Raw genomic sequence first — 18,118 nt, 5'->3', positions numbered from 1 at the left:
CGCTTTCCCACCACTGTCTCATTTGAAAGTTGTTTTGTATGCTCTAGGAACAACCATATCAATCAGAACCACAACACGAGAGAGAGAGAGAGAGAGAGAGAGAGAGAGAGAGAGAGAGAGAGAGAGAGAGAGAGAGAGAGAGAGAGGAGAGAGAGAGAGAGGAAGAGACAGAGAGAGAGAGAGAGAGAGAGAGAGAGAGAGAGAGAGAGAGAGAGAGAGAGAGAGAGAGAGAGAGAGAGAGAGAGAGAAACAGCGATTGGAAGGTAAATTTTAGTGGAGAAATGTAACAGATTCTATGTACTTCACTACAGATGCATGAATAAGACAGCCAAGCAGGGGACAGTGAGTGGTGTACATTCAAAACTTATCTGTTAAACTTTGACGGAGGGAATCTGAACATAGAGGGCTCTATCCAATCACTAGAGTACAGGAGCAGTTTATTTTGTAACATATATTTACTTTGTTTACTTACTCTTCCATAAAGATGTTAAAAGGAAGGGGGTCGTCCCTTCAGCGGTTGGGGTGGGGGGGGGGGGTTGTTGTTGATATGTTGCCTCTTCCCAGAAATTGTCGATATGAATGTCGGGCAAATGTGAAACACATTCAACATTTGATGCATTTTTATTATTTTTTAGCTTTCTCATCATTGCAAGACTTTGCCAAATAAAACTTTGGTTTCGTCTCACTTCGGCCACACTGAGTCGATAGTTTCGGTTCAGCCGGATTTTAGAATTTTGGATATGTGCAAGGGGCGTTGGGGTGTGTTGCACAACAGACCCATTGTATGGATCGCATACGCACGGCCACAGACGGGACGACCCCCTTGGCCCTCCCCTCAAAGTTCTTTAGATGGCATAAAAACATGCTTGGGCTTTAAAATGGATGAAAACAAAAGGACTGCTTGAGACGGCCACGGGTGGTACGATACATTAAAAAACAAAGTAAATCACACAGTCCAAAAGGGGGCGCTACAGTTGACCTGCATGACCCTTGCCGCACCGTACGACACCACAGATTACAGACAACAACAAGTGAGGTAGAATCCATGGTCACAGCGTAGTCCATGCGGGTACCTATCATTAGCCAGTTTGGACAACTATCCCTAATGGTCGGTCACAGAGTCTGCAATTTTTGCCAGTTGGTAAGTACATTTTTGGAAATCAACGATATATCGACGCCACAAGTTGCATGTGTTTTACCAGTTTTATTGTCGTCTGACCGTGTGCAAAAGTCAATATGTAAATCCCAGCAAATGTTACACGTATTTGGAAAAAAATCAAGCAATATAAAACTGACGTTTTCTTTCAATCTTAACGTTCAACTCTTACAGAGCATGCCACAACTTATATCTGTACAGTTTAAGTGACGCAAAATTCACGGTATCACTAAATTATAGACAAAAACAATATTCAAATCGGCTTCACATATGTTTAATCTCGGAAGAAAGATACCTACTGATTTGATTTGTAAACTTAGCTAACTTAGCCATCGCGTTGGTGTGAATATTGTGACGAATTGACTTATTTTATTGGGGGACACATTCACTTCTATGCCTATGTCTTGTAACAATAATTGTAAGTTTTGCCAGGGCTTCCATTCGACAGAAAATTTTCAATGGTGGTTCCATACCTCTTATGAATCGTTGCTGTGGCTAGGAACGCATGAACTTTGGCATTTAAAACAGAAATCAAAAAATTTACATCTGACTCGACGTAGCTGGGTGTGACACCCTTCACTTCTGCGATGAAACAGTCCATGCTCTGCTGCATTGGGACTTACAAATTTCATTGCAGGAATGACAGCTACAGAGAAAATAATACACAACTTCACAATTAATTCAGTCTATCAAGTGCTTTTTTAACCCCACATTATAAACAAGCAAGAGGGCTTATTCCCTTGTTATCAATGGCATGCATTGTGTGCTTATCAACCGAGAATTCTGGCATAGTGCCAATCAACCAGTAGGTTTATTTTTTGCAATTTTTCAGATACAATTTACTAATACTTGCTCTTAGGGTATATATGCTGCATCCAGACATCTAACATGTTAAACACTGTTCTGCTATATTTTTAGATTTTAAACATCTAAAATATAATTATCTTTTAAATTTTGAGATTGTGGCAAGTTTGGACATTTCTGCCAAAAATTAGGAAATACCTTAAAGGCTGACAGTACACACCAACATTCATTAAAAACCTTTTCACAAACTGCGACAGCAAGTTAAAGCACATGGAAAATACACTCATTTGCATGATCACACATCATTATCTTGTCACCATACATGAAATATTCCTCTGTAAATACTTAAAGGTGTTCTTCATTACAAGTTGTTCTGTGAAATACCCTTTCTACAATTTTTTCCGCCTCTCAATATTGGATAGTTACAGTGTAATTTCTGAAAAAGCTGTGTATGTTGGAAAGGTCATAGAAATGGTGTGGTCAAAGTTCAAGGGTTATACATCCTGGTACCTAATGCCCTATATTGAAATTCAGCCAAGATGAGACCACTGTGACAAGACCAATGAAGCTCAGTGATGTTACAGATTGTTTAAAACTTTGATTTCAATGTTTTAAGCAGGAATCACAGAATCTCCATGGAGTAACTGAATATATGTTTTGCAAACAATAAATATATGCGCCCCTAAAGTAAAAGACTTAAATTTTTGCTCAAAACTTTCCTCAATGATACGTTCGGTCATTCTCTTTCAAATTCAAGAATAAAAATCAGGGGTCACCTGGTAAACTTTGGTACCAGAGAAACAAATTACTTTAAATTTACAGCTATTTAAAATTCATAATGGGGGACATCCTCGTGTTAGTCCTATGGGGAAAAATTAAATTTTCCAATTTCACAAAAATAAGACTAGAAATTTTATTTATTCCAAGAGCTTCAATATGAGTCCATACAAGTTGTAGATCAGAAAAGTGTCAGAAAAAATAGATAGTCTGAATATCTGTCCCCGAGGCACATTCTACCTTAAAGAGTATTTCTAACAGTGTGAGTATGCAGCAGTCTTTAAGTACCAGGATGTACAACCTTTGACCTTAGATTAGCACAGACCCCAGAAAGTGACAGTATTTCTATCCAGTAACTGCCCATCAAATCTTAGACACTTTCTCCATCATCCAATGCCTAACATTTTGAATGTAAATTGCACATTTCATATAATGCATCCTTAAAAAAGCCAATAAAAGAAAAATACAGATCACTGAATTTTTTAAAACAATCGGCATCTGACAAATTTAAAACAAGTTTTTAAAAATTATTTTACTTGGCACTGAAATTTAAAACCTTATCTCCAGACATTCACAAAAGTCTGAAAGTTCCAACTTCACCAAGGCAAAATGGTTTACATTAATAACAGAGCTAGCAAAAATAGAGTTACAAATGATACATATCAAGGAAATGCTCAAAAGTAACCATACATGCCAAGTATCCTCAAATGCTGTCACTCCAAATACAATACAATCAATACAAATACAATACAATCATTCAGCAGGAGTTAAAAAAGATGAAAGAAATATTTTAACCTTTCACCCTTGAACTCCTGTTACATTAATTTGACCCAACCAATCAATGTACACAAGGGTGTTAAAACAAACTTCAATTTCGGTGTGTCAAGTATTACTAGTATTTTGCTTGGCACCACTACCACTGCAGTAAATATTCTTTTCAAATCAGGTAAATGTCATTTTCTGATTCAAGCCACGCAATGGCTGCAACTCGCTGTTCGTCAATCAACTAAAGGCATTCCCTGTTTAGAATGCAGGGGAAATTGATGTGATAGAAATCGGTATAGATGAAATTTGTGGAGTTAACATCATGCTTAAAGGCAGACCACTTGGCAATGGGAATTTGACAGCATTTAGCAGTACATGGAATTGTACGCTTATACAAAGTCTAATAGCATGCACATCTCAAAATGATGGAAAAAAATTGTCATATCACATAGCCCGTTGAAATCTTCATGAACTCAAAACTGTGGAGTCCATTGTCTTTACAGAGCCACAATTTATGTAAATATATGTAATTATTACAAAATTTCCCCGAGTTTAGGACCACATACACACGATTTTTCCCATGAGCTTCATGTCAAAGGTCATCCATGTTATTTGTCTAGCACCGGTGATGGAGGTAATGCAAAATCATTTGTCTTTTTCAAACTGCATAATTGTGTGATTATATAGCCCGAAGAGCCAGGATGTGGAGTATACTGGCAACCCCCTATCCAAGTAATTGTCCTGATATTCAATATGTAAAGTACTTTCCTGAAAATTCACAGTGAACAGCCAATGAAAATGGAGGTAACTATCAAAAGCTCCCCTATCACAGTGGAAAAAATGTTTAGATGTGTGTTGATTAATTAGTCCAGAATTATTAGCCATGAATATATTATAACCAATCTGCTGCCAGCTTTACACCTTGTAATTTTGGCCGACAATGATACCAACTGTCATCAAAAGTTTGGTTCCCTTATAAAACCAAGAACTGAGCTTACACTTCACAGAATAGAAAATCGCCAAATAGCAGTGTTGTTTCCTTTAGTGTTCTCCCTAGAAATTAAACAATATCATTTATTATGCATAACAAATGATATGCAAATGATATGCAAATGATATCACATTTGCACATCACCTTTACAATGAACGAAAAGATTTTGCTGTATCGATATTAAAAAACTTGCTCACAAAAACACACGTTTTTGGTCAAATCACTTACTCAATCACTTCATTTCCCTATGAGAATGTACTACTTTAGCTGTCTTTGATTGCGGCCATATCACCCTTGACAAACTTGACAGGCAGCCGCAGCTCATATTATCTGGTAGCCTAGGTGGTCATATACATCATTTACATGGCAAGGTCACCATCATTCTTGATGGTGAACTCGCCATGTTTTCGTTCACATTTTGATAAGGTGGAAGTACAGGTGTGTACATCTCACGCATATACTTTTACATAGTCAAAGTACTCTGTGTTTGAGATTAATTAGGCAGTGAAACAAAAGTCGAATTTAAACCAATAAACTTCTGTTGAGGGTGCCCTCAGTTATGACCGAGAATGCCTCAAAATATTCAACAGTGAGCGTCTCATCAGTCGGGATCAAACAGTCTAAAAGTTCAAGTAGTTGTTAAAATGAGTCATTCCATTATAATTTGATAAGCTAACTACCTCATAAGAAATAACTTTCTGCAGCTTTCTTCAATATTCTGGTCTCTTAGCGTAAAAGAATATAAGTCTTTATAAAATGAGTATGGTAAGGCAAAATAGGTGTATAACTCTGAGTTTATGTCAGCACCAAGAGGGTTTAATCTCATTTAAGGTTAGCGCTTGGTAATAAATTACCTATAAGTGACATCATTGATTGGAAATCCTCAACTGAGCATTTAGAGACAATATACTATATTCTGGGATACTATAACCTTATCAGTACAAAGCATACATCTGTGTACTAAGCTGTTCCTTGTAAGTACATAATAGACTACAGTAATATTAATGAAAATAGATACCGGATTAAAAACTATACTTGAATGAAAATTTCACTATCAACACTTATTGAAGTAAGCTAGGGCTTTCCCACTCTGTATTATCCCAGGATGCATTTCAGCTGCACAGAATAGCTTGCGAAGTTCATTTCCTGGTCACCATGGAGACAGTAGCATGGTTTACGAAATATATAAATCAGTATTTTCAGTAAACAACGGGAGCAACTTTTTACACTTGAGGGCGCTGTCATAGGGGCTTTGGTATCTAAGGAGCATCCCAGAATGGAAAACCCTGTAATCTAGCATAGAAGAGAGCATTAAAAACAGAAGGCTGAAATATAACCTTGTATTTTATGAGTACTGCTTTTTCCTGTAGTACATTACAAAATTCTAGCCACTGATGTCACAAAGTGTGTTTAAGAATTGCCCACTGTACTCATCTACCATGTTATACAGAAAAAAGAAAAAGTCCTCTCAAAAATCTTAACCATCAACTTTCCTCAATAACTTTAAAAGAGAAAGACTGAAATCAGGTCAGCAAGTTTATATACTAACCTCATTAAATATTCATTAGCATGCCAGCAGGCTATTGGTTCTGAGGTGAATAAATTTACATAATTTATGACCTAATACTGATTGGCTAAAACCTGGAGTTCTCGATAAGATTTTTTTCATCCAATAATTTTCTTGATTATGATAATAAATATTATCTCATACTTTAGCCATGTGATGCCATTTTTTTCAAAAAAGGCCTTGTCACTGCTCTTGGAATTTATATCAAGCAAGTGAAAATCATTGCACAGTTACAGTTTAACCTCACCCTTCTCAGATCCTCGTAACCATGTGAAATAGTTACTTTGATTAAAAGTCACCATTGACTTTGTCAAGCTGTAAAATGACAGTTACAGATCACTTCTCACAAATACTTTTTTGGATATAGCTGTTTCAGATAAATATTCCTATAGATACAACACCTGACACACAGTACTCTTACAAGTTTGAATGAAACTTTCAATGAGAAATATTCCCAAAGGTAGATATTTCTTCATTTATGAAGCCATTTTAATACCCTTCTAACCCAGTTATGCCCTGTAGTATGGAATATTTATGCTTTGCGTAAAGTATGAAATAGATCATCATAGGCACATGTTGCCATGGTTACTGTTACTACATTGGTAAGATTTTTCGTTTGCTATGCTGGCATAGAAGTAGCATTGTCAAGTTTGCTTTTTCATGTACTCTACTGATGTATCCGGAAAATCACTGTGATATGTATGGCTCTGCTTCATTAATTTCCTCATCACATTGTAGAAACAAGTCAAGACAATTCAGGAGGGCAGCTAAACTGCTGCTCCAGTATCTATCACTATATGTATGTAAGATACTAACTGTATTCTCTCAGAAACCAGCTAGCTAACCTGTCAAATACTACTAACCCCATGAGATATTATGCCCAGGGATATTATGCCCATACACTTTGTATGATCCAGTGGATCATACCATGTAGATATAGTGGGTTTGTAGATCAGACAACATACTGGAACAATTTGCCTTTTGGGTGTTTTGTGCTAAAATGAGTTGTTTTTATATCTGATTGCATAATTGCCCAGCACTTTGTTTACCATTACCTATCCTATCTTACAATGAAATTTGATGGCATTTGTTTGGTACTTCCCTATCGTCCCCACATCTCAATATGCCCTTCCAACTTTACTTCTTGAAATATTTTGCGGTGGACAGCACATCAGTAGGCACAGTTACATGTGGTTTCTGCTCTTTAGCAGAAAAGAGCAGATTTGAAACCTTTTAGACTCATGGTGGCGCTCTACCATTCTGTTGGTCACATATACTCCTCATCTGAACTGACATACATGTAGCCTATCTGTGATATCATTGTTTTGCATATACAGTTGTATTACATCGTAGTAAGTCTTTAAAAAGCTTCTTTGATTTTCATTTGCTTCTCATACTGTTTACAGTGTGGTTACTGGACTTGAGGGGAGATCCCCAACTTTTCAACTCCCAGGTAGCACCATAAGATTTAAGTGTAAGGAAATTATGATGTAACAAGGCAAGTTAAAGAAAGTAATAGATGCATAATAGTGGGTAAGAGACCCAATTGTAAATCATTGTTGTCCCGAAATCTCTCTTAATGATAGCGCACTGAGAAGACATCTGTGCTGCCTGCATGTTGATGATTTAATTTTCAACAGACATTGGAAAACACAGAATCTTAAATGTGGTCAAACCACTGTTACCATGTCATAGACCAACAGCAACTCGGCTTCGTCTGTGCCATGCGACGATGAATGCTGGGCGTGACCATTGAGCTGTTTCAAGAGTTTTTCAGCAAGATCGCTGTGCTGTTGATCGCGAGACTTGCCAACGCCGTTCGGCATCTTTTGCGGGTGATTAATCCCGTTTGGCTGGAGAATGTTGTCATGACTTGGTGCCGGTGTTAAATGATGCCGGATTTCCCATCGTCTGGTGGTGTCAGTGTCAATATCCAGCAGGTCTTCCCTGGATACTTGTAAGTATTCCAGTGGTTGCGACGTCGGCATGTGGGTAATGTGTTCAACAGGTCTTATGAGGAACAGGATGCAGGCTGCAATGATAGGTGGGGCACCAGCCAGCATGAATGCCAGGTTATACGACCCAGTCACATCGTATATTAGACCTGTGAAAAAAAAACAAAAGAATCACTTATGATACATTGAGGGCGCAAGTCATATTTACAGCCAAATGCGCACAAATTTGAATGCTTTTGTCACCAAGTTGAATTTCTCAGTTTTTTAAGTCCTTAGTACAGATGAAATACTCTAAAAATTCAACTTGGTGACAAAAAGCAGTAAATTATTTTTTAAAAAATGTGAAGTTTTATGATTTCACTTGTACCCAGGACATTTCCAAAAAAAATTCAGAAATTCACTTACCAAATAACTTCCAAATTCAAACAAATGATCAGTATTTAAGTTAATCAAATGGATACTGTGTAATATATTTTGATCTTGAAGATTATCCACTGTGGAGTATAACTTCAAATGAAATTCAGCATGGTTTCAGTAACATCACAGGAGAAACAAGTTCAACTGGACTGAAAGATCTGTCACACGTACGTGGGCACTCTCTACGGTAAGAGGGGGAGCATAGAGAGCGCCCTCTAGTGATGGATCTTTCAGTCGTAACTGTAGCATGCAATCAAAATATACTAATAATGTGTAAGTGTCTCATATATGTTTAGTTGATTTGAAATCACATATTTTGCCAAAAGGATATTTGAAGTAAGCTTACCAGCTACGGGTGGTCCAACAGTCAAGGGTATTGACATAATACCCAGAATAAATCCCACAGCCTGGGAGGCATTTTCAGCGCCGACGATGTCAAATGCCACTGGTCCCATCATACAGACAAAGCAACCATCAAAGATACCCATGATGAGAATCGCGCTGAGGATGCTGGCAAAATGCGAGGCAGCGATTGGAATGAGAGTGCTGATAACGCCGATAGCCAGGAAGGACACCTGCTGTAGGACCACTCGGTTCACTCTCGGGATGTCGGCCACTTTGCCGAACACCAATCGGCCAACCATGGATGTGGCACCCAAAGCGCCGATCAGAATCGCTCCATTTGCACTTGGCAAGACATTCTTCAAATGGTTGATCTAATGAAAAGAAATAAAAAAGATGTTGTGAGAGTAGAAAAGGGATTGCTTCAGCAGGTCCATCTATAGTATACCAGGATAATTTTCTTAAACAAACAGCAATGCCCGTAACAAATATTGGCTCTGTTGTATGTGCTTTCAGGCTCATCAGTAAAAGTGGAAAAAGACCCGTTGTCATTATGTCATTATGTCATTTGCTGTTCTCATGCTAAAAAGAAGTAGACTGCTCATGACAAATTCTAACACTGCTTCAATGAAGGTACAGAATCTATTGTTCAAAATAATGAAATTGTAGTGACCAGAATATTGAGAATTGTGAATTTTTTATTTTTTTCTACAAGGCCAAATTTTTACCCCTCAATCACCAAGAAATTGGATTTCCCCCCCCCCCCCCTCTGCATTGTTTCCTAAAGTGTTTGTGGGCCTTTTCTGCAACAAAAGATTTTGATGGGGCAGCGGTTATGTACAAGAGAAAAATACAGAATATTTGAATAGAAATTCTTATACAATGCAAGATCTGAGGTACATGAATATTCCACATTGATTAAGGGTCATTAGCATAGAATTTTAATACCGAAACAATGCTCATTACTATAATCTGCATATTTGAATATCATTATACCTCGCATCTTGCACTAATAGGAAATTCTCAGCACAAAAAAGTGCAGTATCTGTTCATATATTCCTATGATAAACTTAAAACTCCAATGGAATGAATTACATGTACACAGCTGATATATGACAAAATATACCTGCTACATGAATATGGTACTAAACATTGTCACTTTTTGTCAGTATTTTCCTTGGTATTATGAATATATTGGTATTATGAATATACATTTCAGAAAAATGTGAGAAAGAGCATAAATTCAATGGCCTTGATGGGGATATGTGATGAATTGATGTGCAACACAGACACCCACAAGTTCAAAGAATTTACAACCAATCTCCAATTGGTCATGCCATATGTCATGTGACAAATACAAATGTCAGGTGATTGGCAATGTGATCTGTGCAAGGCTGGTGTCAGATGACGTAAAGCAAAGGTATGTCAGGATTGCAAGGTGATAGTGTCAGGGTTGCAATCTTAAATCAACATTGACTGAGATAGGTCCTGAGTTTATTCCCAATAAAAGGATCCGATTAAAATAGAAACCTTGAAGAATATAGGTCAGTGTAACCCATGCTTTATTCCTAAATATGTGAAGGGGCTGCCAATGCATGCAGATGACAATTTCACTTAAAACAAGCTGAATCACACTGTTGTAACATGACAGCTCAGAAACCGCAAGGACAAACTTTGATTTCAGTAAAATGTTTATTCAGGGAAAAATTGCCCTTGCTTTTTTTTCTAACCTTGCTTTTTTTAGGTAGAATATGTGCCCCAGGGACAGATCTTCACACTCACAATTTTTACAATGTTTTTTTTGGTCTACCACTTGTGGGGCTCATTAGTTTTGTGAAAATTGAAAAAAAAAATTTCCCCACAGCATTTACACAGGAATGGCTGACATTTGGAATTTCATATGTCAGTATAAAGTATTGGAAAATTTGTTTCTCTTTAATCAAAATTTGCATGATGACCCCTGATATTTATTCTTGATTTTGGAAGAGAATTGTTTAAAGTTTGCATGAAAAAGTTACAGGAAATGTTTAAGTCCTTCATTTTTGAGTCACAAACTAATTTAAGCTGGGGAAATGATTTGGTTAATTTGAAGTTTTTCCTCATCAGGAAATTGACCAACCAAATTGACCTTTGTGACAATTGGTTTTCCTATGAATTATCTCTAAATCAATGAAAGCATGAATACACTTCCTTCAAAGCATCAAATGTGGAGGGGATATTATCCAACAACACGGAGTACCTTTACAGGTCACAGTGTTTGCTTGCATTTATCCTAGTAACATTTGAACAGTGTTTGACTAGCACACACAAAACAGGTGAAAAAACACCCATCGTATGGACTGATATGAATATTATCATCTGTATGTCAAAGATGTAACATGTAAGCTGTCATCTCAGTGTGTGTAAGGGTTACCCGAGTATTTTTTTCTGTGAATGGCAAATAAATCAATCTTTGTATTGACAAGTCTTTCACCCATATCTGTGCAAACACTTAAGACAGATAATGCTTATCTAGACATGCTAGCAAATTGCCAAATAAACCTTTAAGCAAACTGCGATATTTGATATGTGAGTCATTGTTACAATTACCACGGTAGATTTTGACATAAACGAGGTCAGGCCACTCAAACTAGCAAAGTTCTTGTCCACTTGTGGTTTAGAACTTACATGGCCCTGTGACCCCAGGGCCAGCCAAGCAACTGATTTGACTGATTGTGACCAGAGGTGTTTTCACACACAAGTACACTGAGGTTCTCTAAATGATATTAAAACTGAAGGCAGTGCACAACTCACTGTATGATTTGAAAAATTCCCCCTCTCGCCCTCTAGATTTCCCTACTACTCACTGTGCACGCTCCATCACCCTCCCCCTTTCACATGATTTTGCCAAAACCAAATCAGTAAAGATCTGGAACAACCAAATCCTTGCATGCTCACCTGCAAGGCTGTTTTGTTATCTTATAAACGACAGAAGAAAAATTTCTTCATCCACTGAGGGAAAAATTAAATCATACCCTATCCCTACCTGGTAAAATGAACTAAAAATGCCCACTTGCCCACTCAGACTCAGAGATCCCTCATAAACATCTTGGTGTGTGTATTCTCCTCTCCCCATAAAAGTATGGTTGAGCCTCATTGTTTTAAACTTTCAGTGCAGTGTTGTGGACTCTCATACACATACAACAGGTGGTTGGTGGATTCTGAGAAATCTTGCACATTTGTCCATCCTATTGTTTGTGTTTGAAATATTGCAAAGTGGAAACTGTGAAACACGATAAATAATTTAGCATTTTTGCAAGTGATAGCATTAAGATTGCAACAGATGTTGTTAAAATCCAGTGATACGTCAGCTGTGAACTCATTCCGGTGGGAAAATTCCAGTTGGACAATTCTGTGATAATCTGCATTGTTATTAGCATTCCAGATAGTGTCAGATCAGATATGATTTCATACTTTGGGTCAATAACCCAGAGTTATGAAATATTGCTGACGCTGCAGTACTTGAGAGAGAGAGAGAGAGAGAGAGAGAGAGAGAGAGAGAGAGAGAGAGAGAGAGAGAGAGAGAGAGAGAGAGAGACAGTCTCAGAGAGAAGGAGGAGAAGGAGGAGGAGGGGGGTGAGTTTTCAATCTGTTGCCTGAAATTGCTTGGCTATGTTGTAACTCTGCTGAAGAAAATTCTTTAAACACTGCATAGTAAAAACACTGAGATTTTTGGCAACACTTTTATGGAGCCTACCGGTACTTTTCAATTCTCTATCAAGATTCCAAAACTACCACATTGGCCAGTTTTTATATCTGTTAAATCCTAATTTAATCATAACTTTACAAATTGACCAGCTTATCACATTTTGACCTGGTCACGCCATCTTGTTTTTGGCCTGTGCGCGAGTAACAATTTGAAAATTTTTTTCAGAAATCAAACGTGAAACAAAATCTTGGTATTTGACCTTTTGAAGTTTTTGTAATAGCAGATATAATTTTGTGATTTTATTATTTGCAAACTGCCAGCTTTTCCTTGATATGCAAATTTTTTACCTTTTTTAATTATGCAAATCTAATATCATGATTTGCTCTTTTCTGTTTACATTGTAAGACTAATTACAGTGGTTTGATTCACTTTATACAAAAAATGATAAAAGAAACTGACACTAGATGGAGATTCATATAATTTTACATGTATTTACCAAACTTTGGCGACAAATGATCTGCAGCAAAGCTTTTAATGTACAGTTAGATTCCAGGTACACTGTTAGTATCTATGACTAAACTAGAACAATGTAAATATAGGTGAGTTCATCGGGGGAAGATAACAAAATTTCAGGTGACCTGTTTTGATAGACATTATGTCGGCGATTCGGTCAATATTTCACCAAATTTAATAAATCGTGATTTATCAAAGAAACGTGCCAGCCTGGTAGAGTAGTGATATTTTATAATCACCACGGTTACAGAAGTATTTGTATCTTGTTTTGAAAAACAGGACAAAATTACGCGACATGTACCTCAGGGGTGAAAAGTTCAATCCAACAGATTCAACATCCCACCATCCCATTGAAAAAAAAGGTTACAACGCCTGAATCTTATCTTTAACTGACATTTATGGTATTCCATATATAGCAATGCTAGCTAGTTCACATTAGAAATCAAAAAATCTGATAGAAAAGTGGTATTTTGAAAGAATGAATAAAAAAATGAAGGAAAAAGTCCCATACAATTGTCTGTACGTGAGTATTCTATTATTACATTCAAAGGTATTAGCAACAGCCGTGTCCTGTCATATGGAATCATCTGTATCCTGTTATAGGGAATAATACCGGAGCTGGGAAAAAGACTTAGGCCACCAGTATTGTCCTTTTCTGATAACTTTTTATGGACTCATATTTGTTAGCTTATATGTTAATTGTTTGTTTGTTTCCATAGCGATGACTTTCAAGTTTCATTAAAACCTCACCACACAGTTGATACTGACAGGATTTCCTGTCAACAGCTGTCATGTAAAGTTTCCAATCCCATCACAGTGTGGTTATTATTCACCACAACCAAACCAATATCTAACCCCTGATTCTGTGCTAACACAATCCACATTCTCCACACTGTAAAAAGACCAGCAAGCTATCACCAGTTCTTGTTTTCAAATACCAGTCCCAAACTGTGAAATAAACTCCTGTACACTGACATTGTACGACAGCAATATCAAAGCTTCAATCTTTATCCGTCACTTTTGCTCTGATAAATTCTATCTAAATTCTATTCATAACAAAGTCTTGCATACTTGGAGCAAACCATTGAAGTATTCATGGATGTTTTTACAACAAACATATTTCCATAAGTTCCAACATGGCCTTTTGTTTGAAAAAACACAATTGAGAGTGGAAAGTGTATTTATCTTGTATAAAAGGGCTTATCAAAATAGGAGGTTTTCATTGTATAAACAGCCGTACTAGTGTATGTTGTACCGCAGAGTTCACTGAAATACGCATTCTTTGCAAAATAAAGTTTTATCTCTTTGAAGCAAACAATATTATTAAAATGGTTTCTGATACTTTATGTACAAAATACCTTCAAAAGGGACCACTTTTTCAAAAACATACCGGTATACATTAAAAGCTGAAAGAGTTGTAATCTCTGTGAATATTTTTTCCATGAAAGATATCAAAAGAAGAGGTTTGTCACAGATAAATAGCTATACCAGACTGCACTATCCTGCGGATTTCTACACCAATCCCAATCTTCATAATAGGGCATAATGATGTCATTGTTCTCTCATTAATATGCAAAAATAAATATTTGTCTGCATTTTTAGATTACAAATTTGAATGGTGCATGCAAGAATGACATAAAAACATCGCTTTGCTGGTGACTGCTAGTGTAACAATGAATCATAGTACTAAAGACATTTATCGCTCAGACTATAAGCTGCATGCAACACTGACAGATATCATAGTGACATCATCATCAAACGTTTCCATCAAATTTCAAGAAGTTTATTTTGTAATTGCACTCTGAAACTCATGAAAGTTGTCAATATTTGGCTTTCATTGAGTTCCACATAAACAAGATCTGTAGCATCTTTTGCAGTAAACTTTGCTTGTATTTCTCCTGTTTCATTAGTTTGTGTGTTCTTTCAAACAACCTTGAGCAACAAGTGTGTACATGCATTCTCATACACATCTACACACATTCATTTTCAGTAGTGTTACCAGTATTTGAGTGTTTGCAGCTGCAATAAATTGCACTGTAAGCACAAATCATTCAAAAAAAGTGACTCTTAAAGTGGAGCATTACTTTTCAAGTTTACCAACTCACAAAGCTACATATACCTTGGCAAAAACTCTGTCCCCATATGTTGGCCGAATATCAGAATTCAAACATGGATGAAACCAAGGACATGTGATCAGAGAAGTACAAAAAAAATTTGTAAAATACTCACCAGATGTACAAATGGGACAAAGTAGCCAAAGAGTCCGATAGGCACTGCGACACACCATATGATATAGTTCCTGTTTTTCCATATATGGACGTTTATGTATCTGGAAAGCCAACCTTTGAATCCTTTCTGAACTTGGAGGTTGCTGGTGGATCCATAATTTAGCCCCGGTGGGAGCAGTGATTTAAACGTCAGCGCGCACGGGATGAGGAGAAATACGAGCCCACTGATAAATCGCAGCGTGTTCCAAAGCCCAATATCTTCGAACGAGTTTTTCAAGCGCAATCGGTATCACGATTGTGAAAAGTCCACTGCCAGCAGTGACAAGGCCATTGGCAAGACCCAAGCGACTTTTGAAATAATGCCCGAGGATTACCAACGAGGGCGTATACGTCAGCGAAAATCCAGTACCCAGGACAATACCGTAGGTGAGAAACAAAAGTTCGAGTCTCGTGGAGAAGGAGCTTGCGAGGCATCCGATGAAAGCTATGACGGAACCAATGATGGCAGTTTTGCGGCATCCAAGCTTGTCTGTCAGGACACTAGCCACTGGTGACAACAGGAATGTTAACCCTACTGTCAGTGAACCCACCCACGCTGCAAAGAAAATGGAAAAGAAAAATTAGAAATTTTGTAGAAATGTTTTTCAAACATAAAAGTTTAGAATTCACCTATACTCTCAGAGGATGGTTTGTTTTCATATAGTTCCGTTGATATTGTGACCATGACATCAGTTAGTTTTCTTACTGGTGTTTTCAGGGACGGTGAAAAATCTTAGTGTACTTTATAATAGTTATGTGGGAAGATACAAATCAGCGTTAGGTTATTTTAGTTTTTGGTGTGTGAGTCATCAGCAACTTGTTTGATGTTTTTTATCAGCAAAATTTCACAGAATCAGTCGCAAGTGTCCAGCCATCTTTGAAAAATTCCAGCAATCTGCTTAAGTACAGGCGACCTAAACCATGTAAACCCCTTGGTTGGAAGGGGTCAAAGGTCATCATGAATAATTATTATGATTGATACTGTTTGATGCTACCAGTACAGATATCAATTTGACATGTACATCTGTCACATTACATGAAATACAAATTTCTTACAAATGGTGCAATAAAATTGTGTATTTTTTCATATGAGAAAATCATTAATTATTGATAAAATTGAAGAATTTCAAAATTGTTGTGTTCTCCAAGTTGCAGTGTATATGGAAATTGTGCATTGATTAAGTACAAGTGTATAGACACTACTGTCTATGGTACATTAATGACATTGATACAATCCATCTAACTGACTACGGTACACCCAAGGTCAGTTCAGGTCAATCATCGGTCAAACAAAAGGCAGATTATTTCTGAACAATGCAGAGCTGAACTTCAATGATCAACAATCATCCTTAATGGAGCTGTTTAAGGACACACACGTGTAGATTATTATAGATACATGCTGCACACACATATGTATGTACATATTATATATTTACACATACAGGCATACACACCAAATGCTACACACATATGGTATATATGTGACATATCGTGGCATTTTGACACTCATAGAAGGCCTTGAAGAGAGAGAGTCATTGAAATATGGTTAGGGAACACAGCATGATACAGTCTGGCCTTTGAGTCTTATAATATAACTTGGATATTACAAGATGGAATCTGACAGTTAAGCTGTGTGAACGTCAGGAATTTGAATCAATCAGAAAATACAAAGACGATATCAAGACGTTCCCTCGGTGTTGTGGGAGTGAACGTGATATTGCTTGATTTATGTAGCAATTTATAATGACATCAGCTTGTGCCCCTGTGACAAAGTGCTGAGTCATAAATAAAACTATAGGAGTCATTGCGTTTGATATTTCTTGTAGGCGTACTGGAAAGACAACAAGTATAATTTAAATGCAGGTATGCATACTGACTGCATGGGACGTTGAGCATGAAATCATTGTGTCAGAATGCGCACACACTCATGCAAAAAACACAAACATGTACATCTTAAAATTTTTTAGTCCCCGCGGACGAAGTCCGGCGGGGACTTATAGATTGGGTCCCGTCCGTGTGTCCGTCCGTCTGTCCGTCCGTCCGTCCGTCCGTCCGTCGGTCATCAACAGTTTCTCAGACACTGCTAAACTAATTTGTTCAAACTTGGCACAAAGGCATAGCACTATGACCTACAGATGCACGTTGATTTATTTTGTGATACGATCCAATGTGGGCGCGAGGTGGCCATTTTATTGCGATTTTTCATGTCTTTAGACCATAACTCAGACATCCTTGAGCACATTCTGCTCAAACTTGGCACAAAGGCATAACATTATGGTTTTAATATCCATGTCAAATTATTTCGCGATATGTTTCAATATGGGCGCGTGGCGGCCATTTTGTTGCGATTTTTCATGTCTTTGGACCATAACTCAGACATCCTTGAGCACATTCTGCTCAAACTTGGCACAAAGGCATAACACTATGGCTTTCATATCCATGTCAAATTATTTTGCGATATGTTTCAATATGGGCGCGTGGCGGCCATTTTGTTGCGATTTTTCATGTCTTTGGACCATAACTCAGACATCCTTGAACAGATTCTGTTCAAACTTGCCACAAAGGTATAACACTATGGCCTACATATGCATGTCAAATTATTTTGTGATACAATCCAATATGGCCACGAGGCGGCCATTTTGTTTGCGATTTTTCGTGTCTTTGAACCATAACTCAAAGATCCTTAAAACGATTCTGTTCAAACTTGACACAAAGGCATAACACTATGTCCTACATATGTATGTCGAATTATATTGCGATACGATCCAATATGGGCGTGAGGCGGCCATTTTGTTGCGATTTTTCATGTCTTTGAACCATAACTCAGCCATCCTTGAACTGATTCTGTTCAAATTTGGCACAAAAGCGAAACATTA

At 37.3% G+C, this 18,118-nt stretch overlaps 1 protein-coding gene across 1 annotated transcript in view; it reads right to left on the bottom strand.

The window, feature by feature from the left end:
• Positions 1–1,189: 1,189 nt before the first annotated feature.
• The window catches only part of LOC139142020 (monocarboxylate transporter 10-like), a 35,222-nt gene continuing 18,293 nt past the window's right edge, over positions 1,190–18,118 (bottom strand). The window contains exons 3-5 of the mRNA XM_070711806.1: positions 15,205–15,798; positions 8,779–9,148; positions 1,190–8,164 (exon numbers count right to left, since the gene is read on the bottom strand). Of these exons, the coding sequence (XP_070567907.1) occupies positions 7,731–8,164; positions 8,779–9,076 (732 nt within the window). The 5' untranslated portion in view covers positions 9,077–9,148; positions 15,205–15,798 and the 3' untranslated portion in view covers positions 1,190–7,730. The remainder of the gene's footprint in view (positions 8,165–8,778; positions 9,149–15,204; positions 15,799–18,118) is intronic.

Source organism: Ptychodera flava, chromosome 10 (genome assembly GCF_041260155.1).
Source record: "Ptychodera flava strain L36383 chromosome 10, AS_Pfla_20210202, whole genome shotgun sequence".
In the NCBI taxonomy this organism is placed as follows: domain Eukaryota; kingdom Metazoa; phylum Hemichordata; class Enteropneusta; family Ptychoderidae; genus Ptychodera; species Ptychodera flava.
The sequence above is the reverse complement of the archived record's forward strand: the minus strand, read 5'-3'. Positions and strand labels throughout refer to the sequence as shown.